Here is a 23,957-nt window from a genome sequence, read left to right on the forward strand (position 1 = left end):
ATATTTACTGCCTCCTGAAGGCATTTTACAGGGCCATAATACTTCTCCATTCCCTGTAGTTACTGAAATACCACATGGATGGAGGTAGATATAACATGTACATGTCATTTGAAATCATTTACATTTCAGGCAGGTAATGTGCTTTCTTAACTGGTGTGGTTCTGCATGCAGTGTTGCTTGTCTCTGTCTCTTTGTTTCTGTTTCCTTTGCAGCTGCTGCACTGTGAGCTGGTGTGTGTAAGCAGACCCAACCTTCTTGTGTGGAGGACATTGTGTTTTATATTTTGTTTTTTATTTTTGCACAATTCTCAGTTATGCAGATTTTCAGTTTATCATGTCCACCATGGACAATTCCCCTCCAGACCACCAGAGGACTCCCTTACTCACATTTTTTGAAATTCTTCTTTTGTTGTCTGCCCCACTTCCTTCCTTGTTTGTGCTCACCTGTTTTGTGTTCCTCTAATTAGTTTCCCTATTTAAGTTCTGTGTTTTCCCTCCTTAGTTGTGCAGCATTGTGTGTGTAGTTGGTGTGGCTGCTGGTGTGTTATTTGCAGTGTGAGTGGTTTTTGTTTTCATGTTGAGTTTTCTTTTCTTTGCCTCGCCTCCGTCTAGTCCCTTGTTTTAGTTTTTCTCATTTTTGTTCCTTTTTGTGGTTGTCTGGTATTTTTATTTGTAGCCTTACAATACAACGATTTGGAGAATAAGATCAGTGTCCCCATATCTTTTCAGTATCCCTATATCTTTTTGTAAAGTACATCGCAGTAATAAAATGTGTGGCTGTCAGTACCTCTGCTTCACTGAAGCTTCACATTAAGGCATCTTCACATGAACATTTTAGGCAGAACACTGCAGAACTTTCAACTCCTCAAAATAAACGAAAGATCTCCTAAGATAATGTTTGACGCTTTCAGAACGCTTGAATGTAATTTCAGAATACTATGATAGAGATGATGTCAGAATTAAGTAAGGACCAGACTAAAATCAGGAAGAACTGTTTTGAGAGGAGAATAAGCTGCCAAATGAGCATCAGAAATATACTTTATAAAATGAAAGGAAGAAAACTGAAATGTTAAATCATTATTTCACATTCTCACTTTAAACAAATCCGACCTTCTCTCTGTGTGTAGACTCTTCATTCTGCTGATGAGGCTCAACACTGTATAATAAAAGTGTAGTTTTTGTACAGTGCAGTTGGATTTCCTGTCACTGTGGGCTGCAGAGCACAGTAGTATAGTGCAGAGTCTGATACAGCAGCAGAGGAGATGAGCAGATCCACTCGTTTATTTTTGTCATCAACTTTAGCAGACATTCTTGGTGGGAGGGTTGGGACTCATAGCTCCACGTTCCAAAATATAAAGAAGGAACTCGGGTTTAGATTTTGGATATTGTCTGTACCACTGCAGGTTGGTGCTTCTTGTAGCTCTTGTGTCATATTTGCAGGACAGAGTAACATTAACACCTTCATCTACAACTTCACGAGGGGGAAGAAAGCACTTTATTAGTATAAGTCACAATAGTTGTGATATTTTTCTTAAAATATATTTTGGAGCATGAAAAATATAGATTTATGAATTTAGTGTGATTTAATGTGTAGTTGTCATGTTTAAATGCTCTTTATTTTAGTTTCTCTTTCTTTCAACTGCATATGTTACCACAAATGCTGTTTGTGTCTGTGGTTAACTGATAACAAGTTGGTAAAGGGAGTATCTTTGACGTGGTTTTAGAAACTTCATATAAACCATTGTTATGTTTTTGTACAGCCTTTCATTGACTCTGTGTTACTGTGCTGCTACTCTGAGTGCACAGTGATAGAGTGCAGAATCTGAGAGCTTTAGACCTCTGATAGTAAGTTCAGTAGAGTCTCTGGTTGTTTTTGACTCTAATCGAGTGTCAGTGGGTTTGTGCTCTCCACGTTGTGACCTTGCGCCTTTATACAGTAAAAACTGTGGTGCGCTGTTAGGATATTGTTTGTACCAGAAAAGCCAAATGTATTCATCGCTTGTCTCATATGAACATTTCAGAGTAACAGTGTCTGTTTCATTCCTGATAATGTTGGTATCTTCATCCGTCGGCCAAATTTTATCTGCAAAACTCCCTGCTGTAGAGAAGAACATAAAGAAATAAATCTGTGAAGTATTTTTGTAAACGAGTTAAAACTTTATCTCAGGAAATAACTATCTTAATGCTTCAAATATGGGAAGTAATTAATATTAATTAATTTATTAATGAAAGTGAATTACCTGTAGCTAGAGTGAGAATCAGTGGTGTGTATCTCACTATGTACAGTAAGTTGTATAGTTGAGCCATTTCTGAACACAGCTCTGTGAGGATTCTGTATAATAGTGCTGTATGTGCTGAACTTTACACATGAGGGAACACGTCTCTAGAAGGCCACACCCAGGAAGTGCTGCTGTTGTAGCATAACTTTGTACAGATCATCACTTCACAGTATCAGTGACAGTGAACTGAGTCACCAATACAACACACAACTATTCCACTGTTGCTGATCAACACACTGCATCCCACTTCACCTCTTAAACATCTCTTTTGTAATTAGAGGCCTGTGTTGTGGCTCAAGATTAAAAATCAATACAAAAATATAAGCCTGGTGCTGTTGTGTACATCTAGGTGTGTTTAACAACTTAGAACATGGCACCTTTTGTTAGAACCCACCCATTTTTAATGTCATCACAAATACTGGAACATGTGACTGGCAGGTGTTTGTTGTTGACCAGGTGTGCCCTGTTAGATTGATTGTTGAAACAATTAATAGCTGTGAATGTCTACTCCTGATTTGATCCCTGGGTTTTGGCTGTGAAGACTGCATTTGTTGTTAAAAAAGATAAACCAACATGAAGACCAGAGAGCTGTCTATGGGAGAAAAGCAAGCCATTTAGAAATTGGGAAAAGAGGGAAAATTGATCAGTGTCATGGCTTGGGCTTGCATGGCTGCTTCTGGAACAGGCTCACTAATCTTTATTGATGATGGAACTCATGATGGTAGCAGCAGAATGAATTCAGAAGTCTACAGAAACATTCTGTCTGCCAATTTACACAGAAATGAATCCAATCTAATTGGGAGGAACTTCATCACGCAGCAAGACAACGACCCAAAGCACACTGCAACACAACAAAGCACTTCATCAGGGGAAAAAGTGGAAGGTTTTAGACTGGCCAAGTCCATCAGCAGACCTTAACCCAACTGAGCAGCATTTCACCTCCTGAAGAGGAGACTGAAGGGAGAAACCCCCCAAAACTAACAACAGCTGAAAGAAGCTGTGCTACAAGCCTGGAAAACATCACAAAAGAAGAATGCAAAAGTTTGGTGATGTCAGTGGGTCACCGGCTTGATGCAGTTATTGCAAGCAAGAATTATGTAACCAAACATTGAGTTATTTACTTTCATTTACTTTAAGACTCTTTGTTCCAATACTTTTGCTCACCTAAAACCTGGGCAGTCTGCTGCCAAAGATGCCTTGTTCTGAGTTGTTTAACACGTCTAGATGTAAATATCAGGAAATCAAAGCTGAAATTCTGATCTATCAACGCATATTCATCTTTTGATCTCAAACGCCAATGTCTTCAGTATAGAGCAAAAACAGATGAACTGGCTTTGTGTTCCAATACTTTCAGAGGGAACTGCACACTCATTCATATTCAGTAATTGTTTATGCTGAGGGCTGTACCATGAAGCAGGATTTCAGGGTTAGCGAGCTAACTTTGGGTTAAACTCTGGCTTATCTGTATCATAAAGGTGGCTCTCTTTTTAGCTGTAGTAGATCACTTACTCTACACATCTAACCTGCTCTGAGGCTGGTAAAGTTGAAGTTAACCACAACTAACTTGTAGAAAGCCCGTCTTCTGTCCAGTCAATGCCCTAGGAATTAAGATTGCATCACCTTTTCTCAAAGATCCCTTCAAGCTCTGCACTCATATTGTGAAAGAATGTCTTCATTCGTTCATGCTTTCAATATAATAAACCTGTGTTAAAGTTTTTGTACAGTGCAGTTGGATTTCCTGTCACTGTGGGCGCCAGAGCACAGTAGTATAGTGCAGAGTCTGATACAGCAGCAGAGGAGATGAGCAGATCCACTTGTTTATTTTTATCATCAACTTTAGGAAACAGACGTGATGGAAGAGGGTCACTTTTAAATCCACTTGCAGTGATGTAAAGTAGGAACTCAGGTTTAGATTTTGGATATTGTCTGTACCACTGCAGGTAGGTGCTTGCTGCAGCACTGGAAGTGTTGTATCTGCAGGACAGAGTAACATTATCACCTTCATCTACAACTTCACGAGGGAAAAGTGGCTGTATTGAATCTGCCATGGAGTCACCTGTCATAGAGAAGAGAACATAATGTTTTTAACCTTTACACAATCAAACCAGAACTACATAAGTCACACCCACATTCTGATGTTTCTTAACACCACACACAATAATTAATCACTAATTCAACACTTAATATTTCTGAAAGAACAAAAAGTCAATGTAGAACTCACCTAGTGAAAGCCACAGACACATGAATATAACAGTGAACATGATGAATGGTCTTAGCTGAATGAAAATATTCTTTCTGTACTCTGATATGTTAACATCATAAAGGTTGATGAAGCTCCGCCCCACAGCATCACATGACAGTGTCACCAATGTTACTGACAGATTGTTGACTTGCTGCATCCTGACATTACATTCAGTCATCAGTTTAGTGACCAATAAAACATCAACAACAACTCTTAAATGTGTTCATTTATTTATCAGCATCTTTCTGAAAGCTTTATTCTCAGTGTACAGATGAATACATCACCTACAGAACAGATAAATAGACTGCAGTTCATTGGGGAAAAAAATTAAAATCCACATTTTGAGTACAAAATTTATAATTGTTCAACTTCTTGAACTTTTCTTGTTTTTTTTTCTTTCTTTAAAAAGAGACATGGTTGCAGAGGGAAAGTAGCACCTTTCTCTCAGTAGCTGAGTTTATTGCTTTATTTTGCCCCCTAGTGGAATAACAGAGGCGAGTGCTTTTATTTCTGAATCTTTTCATTCAATTACTTCCACAACATGGTTTTAATTTAGAACAAAATTCATTGCTAAATGTATCTGATGGGCCAAATTAGCCAGTATCCCACTGGATAAATGGATACATGTTAAAGTCTAAATTTTGCTTAGCTAATACTAAGTTATTACATTCTGCCTTGTTTTATTTAGAGACTATCAACTTTAAAATACTTGAAACATGAAATTGCACCTTATTGCACCATAACAGGTGCATTTCTTTTTGTTATTGATTAATCGTTATTCTCCTTCAGTAAAGAAATTCCAGAGACTCAGATGTTCGGACATCTTGGGGACATTCCTTCCACCATCTAGGCTCCAGAACAGAGAAGAGTCTTGATGCAGGTCTTCCTTGTACCCTGAGAGATGGAGGGATCAGTCGAGCAGTGCTAGAGGATCAGAGGGAGCGTGGTGCAGTGCGAGGTGTGATAAGAGCTTTGAGGTAAGTGGGTGCTGGTCTGTTTTTGGCTTTGTAGGTGAGCATCAGTGTTTTAGATCTGATGCAGCAGCTACAGGAAGCCAGTGGAGGGAGCGTAGCAATGGGGTGGTGTGGGAGAACTTAGGAAGGTTGAAAACCAGTGGTGCAGCTGCGTTCTGGATCAGTTGCAGAGGACGAATGGAGCTCAGAAGCAGAGCTGCCAGGAGCGAGTCGCAGTAGTCCAGTCCCGAAATGATAAAAAAAAAAAAAACACCTGAGCGGCCTGTGTGGATAGGACTGGACGAATACTTCTTTAATAAATTAGTAATAGTGCAAAGACTATATATATAGTGGAGAGATTTACAGTAATATTCTTTTCATGTGTTAATGCTGATGTAACAGTTTTATTTCATCTGAAATGTGGGAGTTGGTCACCTGTAGTGGAGGCTTAGAGGGGAAAATGAGAGCATCTGTAATTCACCCAGGTTTTTAAATTTATGTCATTTTAAAAGCACAATAGAAATTTGTTAATACATATTAACATTTCCTGATATGCAGAATTCCCTAAAATTAATTTAAAGAAAATTTGTACTTTTCCATAACCAGTGATTGAATGTATTTGAAGATGCTGTAAAGACGATCGGTTTCCCCCTGTTATGTGATGATGAAAATCTTATAGACTGTGTGACGTCTATAGTGTAAATAAATTAACAGGTAGAAAGAAAGAGCGAGAGAGAGAGAGCATCCAAAAGTAGCAATTCTCCTGTTTTCTGGTTTGAAGGGGTGTAAAATATTTGAACTTTGCATTAGCTGACAGGAACTAGACAACAGATAAGCTCCAATCAGAGGCCTAAAGTTCATGCAGCATTCAATGAGCACTGTGTTCATCACACTGTACTGTACTGTACAAATACTCTGGATTCCCTTTACGAGCAATACTGACATTACCTCTTCCAAAAGCACCCCATTCTATGATTATGCCCAAATCCTCAAATTCTACAGCTGAGGCACCAACAGAGGTCAAGTGTTAACCTTGGAATAGCAAGGCTTAAAAGCCGTGAGCCAAAGGTTGTTCCTGCTGGTCAGAAAGAAGTTCTTGAAGGCTGTGTGAACATAAAATCTGCAGGTCATGAACAATTTGCATTCCTGGAGCAGCCATCAATTTCTTCCTTACCTGGTGGAATCTTCACTGATAGCTGTTTGATTTCCTTACCAAAGATCTCCCCTTTTAAAATCTCTGCAAGTAAGAAACGAGATGGACCATGACATAATAATTCCTATTAACAATGTAATTGCTGAGTTAACTATTCCACAAGACATAATCCAAAATATCCACTTTGACCAAATGAAAACAGCAGCTTGTTCAAGTCAGCAAAATGCATACACAAGTTCAAACTTGAAGTTTGACTTTGGAGAGTCTCCTCTTTCGGAGGAGTGGAGAATGCGGAGTGTCGAACTGAACAGTTATTCTTATGTTTTTGCACACCATGATCTAGATTACAGTCATGCAACAAGGGTCAATCACAGAATCAAATTGTCAGATGAAACACCATTCAAGCAGTGTTCCCATTCCCTGCATCCATGAGATTATGAGGCTGTTAGGAAAGACTTACAATCCCTCCCAGATGCAGACATCATCCGAGAGTCCGAGTCTCCGTTTTCATCACCTATCGCGGTGGTACGCAAGAAGAATGGCGACGTGAGATTATGCATTGATTATCAGAAACTTAATTCACAAACCATTAAAGATGCCTATGCTTCACCTAACCTGGAAGAATCTTTCTCTGCACTCAGCGGGTCTCAGTGGTTCTCGGTGATGTACCTCAGGTCAGGATTCTCCAGCTTTTATATGCCCCCTAGGATTCTGGGAATGCAATCGTATGCCAAAAACGGATCACAAATGCCCCAAGCACATTCCAGTGCTTAATGGAGAAGTGCATGGGAGATATAAATTTGAACAAAGTGCTGGTATTCCTGGATGATTTGATTGTCTTCTCCACAATATTTGAGGAGCATGAGGTAGTGCTGAGAAATGTTTTAAACAGTTTGAGGGGATATGGCCTCACATTATCGCCTGAGAAATTCTGCTTCTTTCAGACTTTGGTGTGTTATTTAGGCCATACTGGATCACGCAAAGGATAGGAAACAAACCCAGAAAAAGCAAAGCCATTGAAGACCTGGCCAAAACCCCAAACTTTAAAAGAGTTGAAGTCTTTCCTTGGCTTTTTGCGCAGGTTTGAGATTATTCAAAGATTGTAAAGCCTCTGATGACAAAGACTCTGTGTTGTTATTGTCATCAACTGCATGCACTTTACTAGATCTGCACATCTTAGCAATCTGATTCATTTTCTCACAGTTCTTACACTGTTTTCCATACGCCAGTCAGTAGTGTACCATGGTCACTTCCACATCTTTTGCAGATAAACTTGCTTGCTTTCTTTTGCTTTGTTTATGATTTATTTTTTTCACTCTCTTTTTGCATGCTTGCTTATGCTTCATGTCATCAACAGTTTTTTTAATATAAGACTAATCTCTTTTTTCTCACTTTTTGTTGATTATGGACATTTGTCTTCTAAGTAAAAGATTTAAGAACTTTTATACAACTGGTCTAGAATCATTTCCTGACATCTGCATTTTAATCTAAAATGTTCTCATCATCCCCAAAAACAAAGTAGCTAAACTCCAGTCTTGCATGCAGAAAACCCGGGTTTTATACTTGCTCAGGGTGAGGTTCTAACACCTTGGGTTCTGTAGATATAATATTTTTGGTTTATTAATGTGAGACACAATCTATCAATGTATCTTTGATGTAGCTAACATTAGACGAGTGGAGGGATGTACTGTGATAATCTGTACATGAGGTTATGTTGCTGTAACTGTTTTATTTCACCTGAAATGTGTGAGTTGATTATCTGCAGTGGAGGCTTAGAGGGCATTGAGAGCATTGTTTGTCATTTTAAAAGCACAGAGGAGCTTCGCTCATACATATTAACATTTGCTATTTCTGTGAAATATTTACTTTTCCATAACCAGTAATTTAATGTATTTGAAGATGTTGTAAAGATATTTCCATCATAGTGTGTCTATGGAAAATTTTCAGAGAAAGAAAGAAAGAAAGAATAAACAGCAGGGCTTCTGTCTGCCAGCTTAACAAAACTGTGTCATAATTAACAGATAGAAAGAGAGGAAAGATGACAGAGATAGAGAGGTTTGAAGGGGTGTAAATTATTGAGCTTTGCATTTGCTCTACATTCAGTAGAACAAAACTGTGTTAAAGTTTTTGTACAGTGCAGTTGGATTTCCTGTCACTGTGGGCTGCAGAGCACAGTAGTATAGTGCAGAGTCTGATACAGCAGCAGAGGAGATGAGCAGATCCACTCGGTTATTCTCCAGGAACTTTAGCAGACATTCTTGGGGGAGGGTTGGGACTCAGAGTTCCACTTTCAAAAATATAAAGAAGGAACTCGGGTTTAGATTTTGGATATTGTCTGTACCACTGCAGGTTGTTTACGGTACCACTGAATTTTTTGTAGCTGCAGGACAGAGTAACTTCATCACCTTCATCTCCAACTTTAGAAGTAACAAGTGGCTCTATTGGATCTGCCGTGGATTCGCCTGTCATAGAGAAGAGAACGTAATGTATTTTAAATGATAAGGAATAATAATGTTACATAAATCATACTATTTTATTTTTTAACACCACACAGAATAATTAATCCTTATTCACTAATTAATAATTTCTGAAATAAAAGTCAATGTGGAACTCACCTAGTGAAAGCCACAGACACATGAATATAACAGTGAACATGATGAATGGTCTTAGCTGAATGAAAATATTCTTTCTGTACTCTGATATGTTAACATCATAAAGGTTGCTGAAGCTCCGCCCCACAGCATCACATGACAGTGTCACCAATGTTACTGACAGATTGTTGATTCTTACTGAAGCATCCTGGCTTTACATTCAGCAGCAGTTAGGGAAACTGGCCTAAATATATTTTAAGCAAAAACACTAACTACAAGCAGGAACTGCTGATAAAAGATAATAATCACAAAAATATATTTCATACAATTTAATTATTTAAAAAATAAGTATTAAATCACAATATAAAATGAAATGAGTCAATAATTTAATTACACATGATATATTTGTTATCATTTGTGTCTCTACATCTAGTGGAACTGTTCCATTTAAATTTAAACTAGTTTCTACATTGCTAAACCTAACATTTAAAACTAGTCAATCTGACACAGTCTGCTTTGTATTTTTGTTTCTAGGTGTTTTTCAGATTCCATCAAACTAGAATAGAGCAAAGAAATCAAATGTAGCAGTAATGTTGTAGCTGTAATGCTGCAAGAATGTCCAGAACAGAGTGTTTACTGGGGTTCTGATCCACAGTGTCCAGTGGGTCCATGTTCCTGTCCTGGTAAACCTGACTGTCACGGATTCACCGGAGGCCTTCCCTTCTACCAACGGTTTATCAAGAACTTCAGCATGATCACAGCTCCACTCACTTTGGTACTAAAAGCTAGTCCTAAGTCCCTCTCCTGGTCCCCAGAAGCAGAACAAGCTTTCCAATGCCTAAAAAACACCTTCACCACTGCGCCACTCCTCGTCCACCCTGATCGCACAAAGCCATTTGTGGTAGAGGTCGATGCTTCCACCTCTGGAGTAGGCGCAGTGCTCTCACAGCAGCAGGATAACCTCAGCAAACTTCTTCCATGTGCCTTCTTTTCAAAGAAACTCTCACCGGAGGAGCAATACAGTGGAATATGGAAGACCTCATCGCTGCCGCTTCTCTTACAGATCCTGCTCCGCCGGAATGCCCAGCTGGAGTGATGTGTGTCCCCGCACAACTCGGGACCCAACTGATTCAAGCAGCTCACACATCCTTGGACACTGGTCTCCCGGGGATCGATCATACCCCCTCTACTACAAGACTGTTAGTGGTGGCTTGGCATTCGTTCTGACATTCAGAGGTTTGTTAAGGGATGCAGAGAATGCATGATCTCCAAGGTTCCACGTCATCTACCTCAGGGAAAGCTGCTCCCACTACCCATTCCTCGACGCCCTTGGTCACACCTAGAGGTAGATTGGCTTCAGATGGCTTCACCTGCATACCAGCTGTTGATGACAGGTTCTCCAAAGCGTGCAAGCTGATCCCACTCAAGGGACTTCCCATGGCATTCGAAGCTGCAGAAATCCTGTTCAACCAGATATTTAGAAATGTTGGTAAATTTGGTATGTCCTGAAGACATAGTTTCTGACAGAGGACCGCAATTCATCTCATGTGTTTGGAAGGCCTTTTTCTCTCTCCTAGGTGTGACCGTGAGCTTCACCTCGGGCTTTCATCCCCAAGCCAATGGACAGACGGAGAGGAACGTACAGAGGTAGAGATCAGTTGCTTCCTCTGAACATACTGCCATGACCACCAGAACTCCTGGAACCGGTACCTCGTCTGGGCCGAGTATGCACAGAATTTACTTCGACAATCCATCACCGGCCTCACTCCCTTCCAGTGTGTACTCGGCTTCCAACCTCCTCTCTTCCCTTGGTCCGGTGAACCATCCGAGGTACCTTCTGTGGACCACTGGTTCCAGGAGAGCAAGAGAGTCTGGGAAGAGGCCCATCACCAGCCGCAGCGGGCAGTACGCTGCCATAAGAGACATGCCGACACTCGTAGAAACGAAACACCCACCTACCAGCCCTGTTACAAGGTATGGCTCTCCACCCAGGACATCAGGCTCTGTCTGCCCTGCCGAAAGCCGAGTCCCAAGTACATTGGTCCGTTCCAGTTCGTAAGGCAAATTAACCCTGTCACATATGAACTCCGGCTCCCAGCACACCTCAAGATTCACCCTTCTTTTCATGTATCCCTCCTGAAACCTCACCACTCTCCTGTGTCTCTTTCATCCAGAGATCCCATTGACAGTACAGAACCCCCTGTTGCTCCAATACCAGATGAAGAGTTCATCCTGAGACCCCATGCTCCTCCACTAGTTCCATCAGAAACATCCACATAGTCCAGCACCCAGATGTCGAGGTAGGCCACTGTGACGTTGGGGTCCTTGGCCTTCAGGAGCGAGCCATGGGGGGGGGGGGTACTGTCACGGAGTGACCGGAGCCGTTCCCTAGTCAACGCCCACCATCGCCAGAGTTCTAACCAGTCACTTGTCATCACGCCCAATCAGCACCACATATAAGCACATGTTTCCGTTCAGTCAGCGTCTGACCTACTATTAGGCTACAGACCCTTACCTGCTCGTTGTTCTTCTGTTGGTTTCCAAGTTGTTACTAATCTGCTGTGTTGTGTGTGTTTCCCTCCAGCTCTCTCTGTATTTCCCGAAGTACTGTTCCGGGACGTGTGCTTCTGCCATAGCTCCATTCCCCTTCACCACGCTACCTCACCGGATCACAACTTATGTTACGTATCGTAACTTAATCTATAACTGCAGAAGTGATGAGGAACTGAGAAAATCCCTTGTAGGAAAACAAGCTCTTCAGATGGTATGAAACACACTGTAAATTGTTTTAAGAACTGATACAACGCAGAACAGGATTGCCAACAGAACGTATTGTTTATTTCCTTCTGGTTACTCTCCTTTTTTTACACCTGTCTGCCTGTGTCCCTTTTTTTCTAAAACCTGACGACCCGCCTCCTCCCGTATAACACCAACCTTAAAGGGCTATGGCAACATTTAACAACTCTACATCCCTTCCCTTAAATAACACTTGGAGACTAAACATACAAACATAGTATTCGAAATTAACTAAGGAATAAGTACAACATAACGTAACATTGTGGACAACTAAAAAGACTGTCCTTAACGAGTGAAATAGTCCTGATAATGGGGATTGGGACGGCTAACTCTTCCTGAACGAGTCACTACAGGCTGGGCAATTGCAGCAGCAGCACCAGTGGCAGGTGCTTCACCCTGAGATGGCATCACTGCAGGTGACAGGGGGGTTGAAGGAGGTGGAGCTGGTGAAAGGGGCCTATAATCATCCTCCGCACCTTCAGCGGGTGCAGGCTCTTGAACATGGGGAAGGAGACGTCGATTTCTTGTGCACTGTCTGCCCTGAGAGGTTACCACATAGCTGTTAGGTTGAGAGGCAGCGCCCTGTATGACTGCCAGTTTATCGAAACCCCGAGCTGTCTGCATCCTTACTGTCTGACCCTGTTGTAAAGGTGGAAGGGTGTGGGCATTGCGATCATAGTATGCTTTGCTTTCCTTTCTCCTCCTGGTCAGCACTGTCTTAACGCCACGGCATACAGAGGGTGTCATTCTGTCTTTCAACTCAGGAAGAAAAGTTCTTGTACGCCTAGAGAGGAGGAGTTGGGCAGGAGATGGCAGGTCAGCACGTGGAATATTACGCAGATGGAGTAAAGCAGCCTGTATGTCACTGTGCTCCCTATGGCACTTCTCCAGCAGATGTTTGGCGGATCGCACGGCACGCTCTGCGAGGCCATTAGACTGAGGGTAGTGAGGGCTACTCCGAATGTGCTCGAAATCCCATGCACGTGCAAAATCTGTAAAATCACTGCATACAAACTGCCGTGCATTGTCTGTCATGAGCGTCTGGGGAATGCCATGGACTGCAAAGTGTCTCTTAAGTTTCGCAATTACCGTGATACTCCTCATGTCAGGTAGATGGTCGAGCTCGAACCAACCAAAGAACGAGTCTACTAGAACCAAGTGCATTTTACCATGCCATTCAAATATGTCTGCAGCAGTGAACATCCAGGGGAGGTCAGGAACATTGTGCAGCTGCATAGGTTCTCTTGAGTGATGGGGCTTGAGGGCATTGCAAGGAGCACAACGAAAGAGTGCTCTCTCTATATCACCATACATCGTGGGCCAGTACATTGTTTCTTTTGCCCTTTGTTTTGTGGCCACCAGACCTGGATGGCCTTGATGTAGCTGACTCACATAGTAACTTTGTAGCGATGGTGGTATTAGGAGTCTCTGTCCACGAAAAATCAGTCCATCCTCAACAACAAATTCCTCTCTCATGGCAAAGAATGGGCGGAGATCATGTGAAAGCTCTTTGAAAGAGCTTGGCCAGCCACGCATTATCATGTGAACAAGTCTTTGGCATGTGGGATCAGATTTAACTACAGATCAGAGCTCTTCTGTCCGTCGCGATGAGAGAACTTGAAGCGTCATTACCTCTAGCAAGTCATCCGAAAGGGGAGGCTCAGTGGAAGGGAGATGAGCACGTGATAGGGCATCAGCGACAAAGAGCTCCTTGCCCCGTTTGTAGATCACATCAAGACTGTAACGTTGGAGCTTGAGCATCATGCTTTGAAGACGTGCTGACGCAGTGTGTAATGGCTTTTTTAAGATTGTGATGAGGGGTTGGTGATCTGTTTCCACAGTCACGGGTCGACCGTAGATGAAGTCGTGAAACTTCTGAGTTGCAAATACCAAGGCTAACATTTCCTTTTCAATTTGGGCATACCGAGATTCAGTAGGTGTTAAAGCGCGTGAGGTAAAAGCAACAGGAGCACCCTGCTGAAGACATACGGCGCCCAGTCCATGTTGGGATGCGTCAGCGGGGTTTAGTGACGTCAAAGTATTGCAGAACAGGGGGACTGGATACAGCATCCTTCAGCTTTTGAAAGGCAGCATTCTGCAGATCATGCCATGACCATTCCACATCTTGCTTTAACAGTTCACGTAGAGGGCCTGTGACGTCACTATAGTGTGGAATGAACTTCGATAAGTAGTTGGTCATGCCGAGAAACCGTTGCAGGGCCTGTTTGTCCTCAGGCTTTGGCATTTGGCGGACAGCTGTAGTCTTGTCAGGGTCCGGTTTAATGCCGTCAGCAGTCAGGAGGTGGCCTACATAGGAGACAGAGGTGACACGAAAGTGGCACTTATCAGGGTTTAATTTCATGTTACAGGCACGGATTTTGTGAAGTATCTGTTTCAATCGCTCATCATGTTCCTGTAGTGTGCGCCCCCAGACTAGGATGTCATCTACCACGATCTGACATGGTTGTCCCTCAAAGAGATGCTCTATGGATCGCTGGAATACTTCACTGCCAGTGGAGATCCCGTAAGGCATGTGCAGGAATCTGTACCTGCCAAAGGGTGTCATAAATGTGGTCAACTTTGATGATGCCTCATCTAAAGGGATTTGCCAAAATCCACATTTGGCATCGAGGATACTAAAAACCTTGGCACCTGGCATATCAGCTATGACCTGCTCAATGGTTTTCAATGGATGATGTGGCCTTAGGAGCGCCTTGTTGAGATGCACTGGATCTATGCATATCCTTATAGAGCCATCTTTCTTCTTGGCAGCAACCATGGCAGATACCCATTCCGTGGCATCAGTTTCAGGGGTAATGACACCCAATTTAGTCATTCTCTCAAGCTCTGCCATGACTTTTTCCTTCATTGCAATGGGCACTTTCTTAGGAGCACATACAGTGGGCACTACTGACTCATCTACCCGCATGTGATAAACGACAGGCAGTTTGCCAAGCACTGTGGTGTCAAACAGATCACTGAACTCCTGCACCTCTGGTTCTTGGTTTTGCAGTGTGCACATGTGGTCCTAACTGTATCAGACCCATTGCTAGGCTGTCTTGCAATCCAAGCAGTGGTCTCACATTACGATCTACAACATGGAATTTGAGTTGGCCTTGTTCACAGTCTAATATTGTGGTGCCCTCAGTGTTGATAGTTTGCCCACCATATGCAATGAGATTCACTTTTTCAGCAGTGTTTATGTGAGCTGAGGGTACAATGAGGTGTAGCTGTTGGGCAGATATAACGTTGCATTTTGCACCTGTGTCCACTTTCAGTTTCAATTGGCCAGACCCATGTTTCAGATGTAGTGTTGTAAATATTTCACCTTTCTGAGAGACATCATCCACTGTCTCGCAATAGAAAGTGTCCTCAGGGACATCCAGAGTTGTGTCCAGTTCATTCACTCAATTAGACTTTTCTGAATTGTGCTGCAGTTCGCTTAGGATGATAATCACGACTCTGAGACTGTGGTGCTGTTTTGTGTGATGGAGCCGATCTGCAGCACTTTGCAAAGTCGTTCCATTTACCACAGTTGTTGCATTGTTTATTGAAAGCAAAACACTTGAGTTTATCAGGGGCGTGGTATCTGTTGCAGTTGATGCAGCGATCTTGTATGGTACAGCCTCGTGTTTCAGTTCTTTTGTGCTCTTTTCGGATTGCTCATATAACAAGCATATATTAACTGCAGAGTCCAGCGTGAGCTTTTTCTCACGGAGCAGTTGTTTCCGCACACTGTCACTTTCAATCCCGCAAATGATGCGGTCACATATCAGTTCGTCATTTAATTGTCCAAAGTCGCATTTTTTTGCAAGTATTTTCAGTGTGGAAACATATGACTGAATGGACTCACCAGGCTTTTGATTAGTTGTGTTGAAGACGTGTCTGTCCATTATTATATTCTTTGCGGGCAAGCAGAGTTCAGCAAACTTTTGCAGCAAGACGTCGGGATCTTCCTTGTCCTCCCCCTCAGCGTACGTGAAAGCCTCGGATTTCTCCACCGCGTCCGGACCCGCTAAATTCAGCAGGGTATAGGCCTGCACCTTCTTCGATTTGTCTGACAGACCAGCGTTGCAATATATACGCCATCCTTTTTCAAATTTGCTCCAATTGTCAGCTATATGCTCGTCGAAAATCAGTGGATCAATACGGCGGAGACCTTGTGCCATGTTCAACCACTTCTGACAATTCTGTAAATTGTTTTAAGAACTGATACAATGCAGAACAGGATTGCCAACAGAACGTATTGTTTATTTCCTTCTGGTTACTCTCCTTTTTTTACACCTGTCTGCCTGTGTCCCTTTTTTTCTAAAACCTGACGACCCGCCTCCTCTCGTATAACACCAACCTTAAAGGGCTATGGCAACATTTAACAACTCTACACACACTGACGTTCGTTTATTTGTTGTAACCCTGTGTCACCCCTACTCTCACTCTTAGCTTAGATTTTTTTCAGAATTAGTAAAGCAATTTTGTAAGTACATTTTATCAAGGAACTTTTATCTAAGATCATTTTATCTGCCTGTTCACTTGCTGCCTAATATATCCCACCCCTTGACAGCTGCCATTGTAATGAGATAATCAGTGTTATTCACTTCACCTTTCAGTGGTTTTAATGTTATGACTGATCGGTGTATTGTCATGTTAGCGATTTATTAAACTCTTATTAGCTTTTAAAGCAATAAACTGCCAAGTCAAGATGCTTCCTAGAACCTACAGCAATAACACATTTCAAATCAAACTAATAACATTTGAATTTAGATGATTAATTCTTCAAGAATGTGCATAACAATGGCTTTAGAAAAAATATTTATTATACATTATGCAAGTAAAAATTTCTGTAATTATCACTGAGCCCCAATTATGAAGCAATACATATCTTTATGGATAAAGAATAATTTTATAGTGAAATGGGTAATTTGGGTTTTAATGGACAGATAATAAGACTTTACTTAATGCCAATATTGTCTTTCTTAAAATATACTGTTACCACAACTTGTAGTCGGTGCAAATGTGATTGTAAACCTTTAAAAACAAATGAACATCATAGACAGAGAGCTGAAGAAGTGAATGTAAAGATGTAAATAGCTCCATCTTGTGAGAAAAGCATGGCTGTGCTCCAGTCATGTGTAGTGCTTTTTGTACAGTGTAGTTGTGTTTCCTGTCACTGTGGGCGTCAGAGCGCAGTAGTACAGTGCAGAGTCTGTCACTGCAGCAGAGGAGATGAGCAGATCCACTTTCTTTCCCATTTTATCAAGTTTAATAGACAATCGTGTATGAGGTGGTTTAGCTTTAGTGACACGTTCTGTGGATTCATCAATCAGCAGCAGAAACTCTGGTCTTGATCCAGGTTTTTGTTGATACCAGTGGAGACTGTAAACTGATCCAGTATATGTGCAGGACAGTGTGATGTTGCTGCCTTCAGTTACAGATCTGGAGGGTTTTTCTGGTTTAATGCTGTTGTCTGCAGCCTCTGCTATAAAAACATTATAATAATAGAATCACCATTTATTAATAATAAATTAAAGTGGAAATTGTGGTCCTTGGTAATTATAAAAATGTATAATTCATGTGCAATGTATATGACTTACCGATATCAGCAATAGTGAAGAAAAGCAAGAAGAGGAGTAACATTGTTATCCTGAGTGTTTAGTTCAGACCTCTAGCTTTAGAAATAAATGCCAGTGTTGTGTATTTGAGATTGTCTCTGATGTCTCTACATGTAGCTCCACCCACTCATATTTATTCATTTATTCATCACACCTCTGCTTCCTCTCATACTGCACAGGTAGCCTATCAGATTATTGTGTTAATTTGAGGACATTAAAATCATTCATTTGGCTGGCAGATGGGCTTCATACATAAGCTGTATTGGAATGGGGCTAAGAAGTAGATACCATAAGTACACCTCACAAAAGCTCAGATGGAGACATTATAGTAATGCTTTAGTTTATTATTGTGCTGTTACTCACCCCAAAGCATATTATGTTTCTGTTTACATTTCTTAATATATGGGCATAAAAACAATAAATCTGGTGTCTGGTCTCTTTAATTCATGTTATGACTCTGTAAATATTGTAGATTTCATTGATGCTGTTTTACATGTCACTTGAGATGAAGAGTAAATGAGCTCTGAGCATATTTACTGCCTCCTGAAGGCATTTTACAGGGCCATAATACTTCTCCATTCCCTGTAGTTACTGAAATACCACATGGATGGAGGTAGATATAACATGTACATGTCATTTGAAATCATTTACATTTCAGGCAGGTAATGTGTTTTCTTAACTGGTGTGGTTCTGCATGCAGTGTTGCTTGTCTCTGTCTCTTTGTTTCTGTTTCCTTTGCAGCTGCTGCACTGTGAGCTGGTGTGTGTAAGCAGACCCAACCTTCTTGTGTGGAGGACATTGTGTTTTATATTTTGTTTTTGCACAATTCTCAGTTATGCAGATTTTCAGTTTGTCACATCCACCATGGACAATTCCCCTCCAGACCACCAGAGGGCTCCCTTACTCACATTTTTTGAAATTCTTCTTTTGTTGTCTGCCCCACTTCCTTCCTTGTTTGTGCTCACCTGTTTTGTGTTCCTCTAATTAGTTTCCCTATTTAAGTTCTGTGTTTTCCCTCCTTAGTTGTGCAGCATTGTGTGTGTAGTTGGTGTGGCTGCTGGTGTGTTATTTGCAGTGTGAGTGGTTTTTGGTTTCATGTTGAGTTTTCTTTTCTTTGCCTCGCCTCAGTCTAGTCCCTTGTTTTAGTTTTTCTACTTTTTGGTTCCGTTTTGGCACCGAAATTACCAAACTGCTGGACTCCAAACCTCCAGCACCAGAATTTAGCAGCCCTAATGTAGAGAAACATACAGCGGAAGTGGTGTTCTCTTTCTACATTTCTTCCAGAATTCAAAATGACAAAGCTTTTACCCAAGATGTTCTTCATATTGATAATATTGGTCAGTTCACATCTAATGCAGCTGGAGAATAAGATCAGTGTCCCCATATCTTTTCAGTATCCCTATATCTTTTTGTAAAGTACATCGCAGTAATAAAATGTGTGGCTGTCAGTACCTCTGCTTCACTGAAGCTTCACATTAAGGCATCTTCACATGAATATTTTAGGCAGAACACTGCAGAACTTTCAACTCCTCAAAACCAACAAAAGATCTCCTAAGATAATGTTTGATGCTTTCAGAACGCTTGAATGTAATTTCAGAATACTATGATAGAGATGATGATGTAAGAATTAAGTAAGGACCAGACTAAAATCAGGAAGAAGTGTGCTGAGAGGAGAATAAGCTGCCAAATGAGCATCAGAAATCTACTTTATAAAATGAAAGGAAGAAAACTGAAATGTTAAATCATTATTTCACATTCTCACTTTAAACAAATCCGACCTTCTCTCTGTGTGTAGACTCTTCATTCTGCTGATGAGGCTCAACACTGTAGAATAAAAGTGTAGTTTTTGTACAGTGCAGTTGGATTTCCTGTCACTGTGGGCTGCAGAGCACAGTAGTATAGTGCAGAGTCTGATACAGCAGCAGAGGAGATGAGCAGATCCACTCGTTTATCTCCAGGAAGTTTAGCAGACATTCTTGGAGGTCTGTTGGGACTCAGAGCTCCAGTTTGAGTAATATAAAGAAGGAACTCAGGTTTAGATTTTGGATATTGTCTGTACCACTGCAGGGTGCCTCCTGTATAACTTGTTGTGTAGTTGCAGGACAGAGTAACATTAACACCTTCATCTACAACTTCACGAGGGAAAAGTGGCTGTATTGAATCTGCCATGGAGTCACCTGTCATAGAGAAGAGAACATAATGTTTTTAACCTTTACACAATCAAACCAGAACTACATAAGTCACATCCACATTCTGATGTTTCTTAACACCACACACAATAATTAATCACTAATTCAACACTTAATATTTCTGAAAGAACAAAAAGTCAATGTAGAACTCACCTAGTGAAAGCCACAGACACATGAATATAACAGTGAACATGATGAATGGTCTTAGCTGAATGAAAATATTCTTTCTGTACTCTGATATGTTAACATCATAAAGGTTGATGAAGCTCCGCCCCACAGCATCACATGACAGTGTCACCAATGTTACTGACAGATTGTTAATTCTTACTGAAGCATCCTGGCTTTACATTCAGCATCACATGGGGAAACTGTCCTGAACTCAAACTCTAAGCAGGAAAATAATGTAATGATGAACAATTATTCATTCTAGTCTATAAAAATATAATCCAATAATTGCATTATTAAATATTTTAATTGCCTGTTATATTTTTCTAAGTGGTGCTGCTACATTAGGGGCATTGGCCCCATCACATATTGCAGTGAACAAGTACACTATACAGCCAAAAGTATGTGGACACCTAACCCTCACACCCATATGTGCTTCTTCCCCAAACTGTTCTCACAAATTTGGAAGCGCACAATTGTCTAGAATGTGTTTGTATCCCGTAGCATTAAGATTTCCTTTCACTGGAACTAAGGGACTTTAAGACACCAAGAGTTTTTGTTTGTTTGTGTGGTTTTTTAACTGAATCCTACCACTATGCCCCAATTTGCACTAAAAAAGGGATGCTGGGAATAAGAAGTTATTTTTCATTCACAAATCATAACAAATAGTAATTTGCAGAACATAACTTTATTTAACTCCTGAACTTGTACAGAGCCTCAGCTGCTTCACTTGAGTTCAGCTTTCTATCTAATGTAAGTGAGTAAGCTAGGGAACTATCTTTCAAAACAACAACGTCTTTCCCAAATCAAGAAACTGTTGTTTATAGCTGACAACAGGAGCCACCTAATAATGTAACTGTGTAAGCTAAAAATATGTAAATGTCGTGTGAATCCTTCTTTATTCTTCTTTCCTGTTTCTTTCAGCTGCATATGTTACCACAAATGCTGTTTGTGTCTGTGGTTAACTGATAACAAGTTGGTAAAGGGAGTATCTTTGATGTGGTTTTAGAAACCTCATATAAACCATTGTTATGTTTTTGTACAGTCTTTCATTGACTCTGTATTACTGTGCGTCTACTTCAAGAGCGCAGTGATAGAGTGCAGAATCTGAGAGCTTTAGATCTCTGATAGTAAGTTCAGTAGAGTCTCTGGTTGTTTTTGACTCTAATCGAGTGTCAGTGGGTTTGTGCTCTCTAGATTCTGACCTTGCGCCTTTAACCAGTAAAAACTGTGGTGCGCTGTTAGGATATTGTCTGTACCAGTAAAGCCAAATGTCATTGCTGCTTGTATCATATGAACATTTCAGAGTAACAGTGTCTGTTTCTTTCCTGATAATGTTGGTATCTTCATCCGTCGGCCAAATTTTATCTGCAAAACTGCCTGCTGTAGAGAAGAACATAAACAAATAAATCTGTAAAGTATTTTTGTAAACAAAATATTGACTTAAGAAATTGAGAAATGACTAGATTAATAAAAACATGGGTATTAATTAATTCAGTTGATTAACTGGTGAAAGTGAATTACCTGTAGCTAGAGTGAGAATCAGTGGTGTGTATCTCACTATGTACAGTAAGTTGTATAGTTGAGCCATTTCTGAACACAGCTCTGTGAGGATTCTGTATAATAGTGCTGTATGTGCTGAACTTTACGCATGAGGGAACACGTCTCTAGAAGGCCACACCCAGGAAGTGCTGCTGTTGTTTGCATAACTTTGTACAGATCATCACTTCACAGTATCAGTGACAGTGAACTGAGTCACCAATACAACACACAACTATTCCACTGTTGCTGATCAACACACTGCATCCCACTTCACCTCTTAAACATCTCTTTTGAAGTTAGAGGCCTGTGTTGTGGCTCAAGATTAAAAATCAATACAAAAACATAAGCCTGGTGCTCTTATGTACATCGAAGTGTGTTTAATGTCTTTGAACAATGTAAGTTTCTTAGAACCCACCCATTTTTCAAGTGATCACAAATACTGGAACATGTGACTGACATGTGTTTCTTGTTGCTCAGGTGTGTCCTGTTAGACTGGTTGTTTTTTAACAATTAATAGCTCTGAATGTCTACTCTTGGATTGATCCCTGGGTTTACCCTGTGAAAACTGCATTTGTTGTTCAAAAGGATAAACCAACATGTAGAAAACATAGCTGTCTATGGGAGAAGAGCAAGCCATTTTAAAGCTGAGAAAGGAGGGAAAATCAATTAGAGCCATTGCACAGGCATTAGGCATAGCCAATACAACAGTTTGGAATTTCTTGAAAAAGAAAGACACCACTGTTGTATTTACCACCAGACATTGAACAGGTCAGGAAAAGGAAAAGGAAAACAACAGCAGTTGATGACAGAAACAAAATGGCCTGGGTCAGTTCATGACTCGTATTCTCAGGCAGTCTACACTATATAACTGCTTACAGCTGAATGCTGACTACATTACTGTATATGGTTTTGCTTTAAAAATATTTTCTTAAAATGTTCCTGTCTCTTCTACATTGTAGATCGATTTGATAGTCTGCTTGGAGACAGAGAGTACGCCTGCAAGATGGACCTGATGACTCCATAGGCCAGAGCCATTGGTATGTGACATAACACAGTGCTGTACAATAGAGCTACCATTAGGAAGGAGAGACTCCCTGATTTGGTGGATCCTGCCAACGTCAACCAATCAGAGGACAGGGCTGGAAGACAGTCTATTGTGGAACATATTTTTAGCTATTTACTGAATTTATTTTACCATTTAAACACCACACATTATACAGTGGACACAATCTTTATTTGACTGATCAGTTTTTTATTCAGTGAACTTGTCTTTTCTGCAGAGGAGAAGAGAAAAAGACAATAAGATATTAAGATAATTTAAGCAGAAGTAAATTAAAGCACATTTCTATGTGGCAATATTATACCATTGTTTAATACTCCAGCTATTTACAGTTTGATTTATATCATTTGCAGGAGTTTGTGCTCTATGTATAGTTCTAAGGTCCTTCTATATTGCACCCTTACATTACAAAAGCACATTAATGGGAGATTTTAAAGTGCTCAATAATTCAGATTGTTTAATACTGATTTACTTCTGAGGTCACCTTCATATGCCTACAGGTGGAGGTCCTAGTTCTCACTCATGACAAAGTGAGAATCCTCCAAAAAGGGCAATTTCTCTAAATCATCAGCAGAACTGCTTTCACTATAACAAAACTGTGTTAAAGTTTTTGTACAGTGCAGTTGGATTTCCTGTCACTGTGGGCTGCAGAGCACAGTAGTATAGTGCAGAGTCTGATACAGCAGCAGAGGAGATGAGCAGATCCACTCGTTTATCTCCAGGAACTTTAGCAGACATTCTTGGGGGGAGATCTGGACTCATAGCTCCACTTTCATAAATATAAAGAAGGAACTCAGGTTTAGATTTTGGATATTGTCTGTACCACTGCAGGTAATTTCCTGTAGCTCTTGTGTCATATTTGCATGACAGAGTAACATTAACACCTTCATCTACAACTTCACGAGGGGAAAGTGGCTGTATTGAATCTGCCATGGAGTCACCTGTCATAGAGAAGAGAACATTATGTTTTTAACCTTTACACAATCAAACCAGAACTACATAAGTCACACCCACATTCTGATGTTTCTTAACACCACACACAATAATTAATCACTAATTCAACACTTAATATTTCTGAAAGAACAAAAAGTCAATGTAGAACTCACCTAGTGAAAGCCACAGACACATGAATATAACAGTGAACATGATGAATGGTCTTAGCTGAATGAAAATATTCTTTCTGTACTCTGATATGTTAACATCATAAAGGTTGATGAAGCTCCGCCCCACAGCATCACATGACAGTGTCACCAATGTTACTGACAGATTGTTGATTCTTACTGAAGCATCCTGGTTTTATACTCAGTATCAAAGTCAAACTGAAAGGAAAATAGTAGAAGTTGATAAATATAATCTATAAAATGATCATCTAATCATAA

The 23,957-nt window shown here is 40.6% G+C and overlaps 1 pseudogene and 1 gene segment (V, D, J or C); both read right to left on the reverse strand.

Moving 5' to 3' along the window:
* Positions 1-8,791: 8,791 nt before the first annotated feature.
* LOC117596945 (T cell receptor alpha variable 12-3-like) lies at positions 8,792-9,281 on the reverse strand (annotated as a pseudogene).
* A 7,855-nt stretch (positions 9,282-17,136) lies between these two features.
* LOC117596932 (T cell receptor alpha variable 21-like) lies at positions 17,137-17,647 on the reverse strand. The segment is given in 2 exon segments: positions 17,137-17,489; positions 17,605-17,647. Coding segments are annotated over 2 exon segments (396 nt in total).
* Positions 17,648-23,957: the final 6,310 nt, after the last annotated feature.

Source organism: Pangasianodon hypophthalmus, chromosome 4 (assembly GCF_027358585.1).
Source record: "Pangasianodon hypophthalmus isolate fPanHyp1 chromosome 4, fPanHyp1.pri, whole genome shotgun sequence".
Taxonomy (NCBI): Eukaryota; Metazoa; Chordata; class Actinopteri; order Siluriformes; family Pangasiidae; genus Pangasianodon; species Pangasianodon hypophthalmus.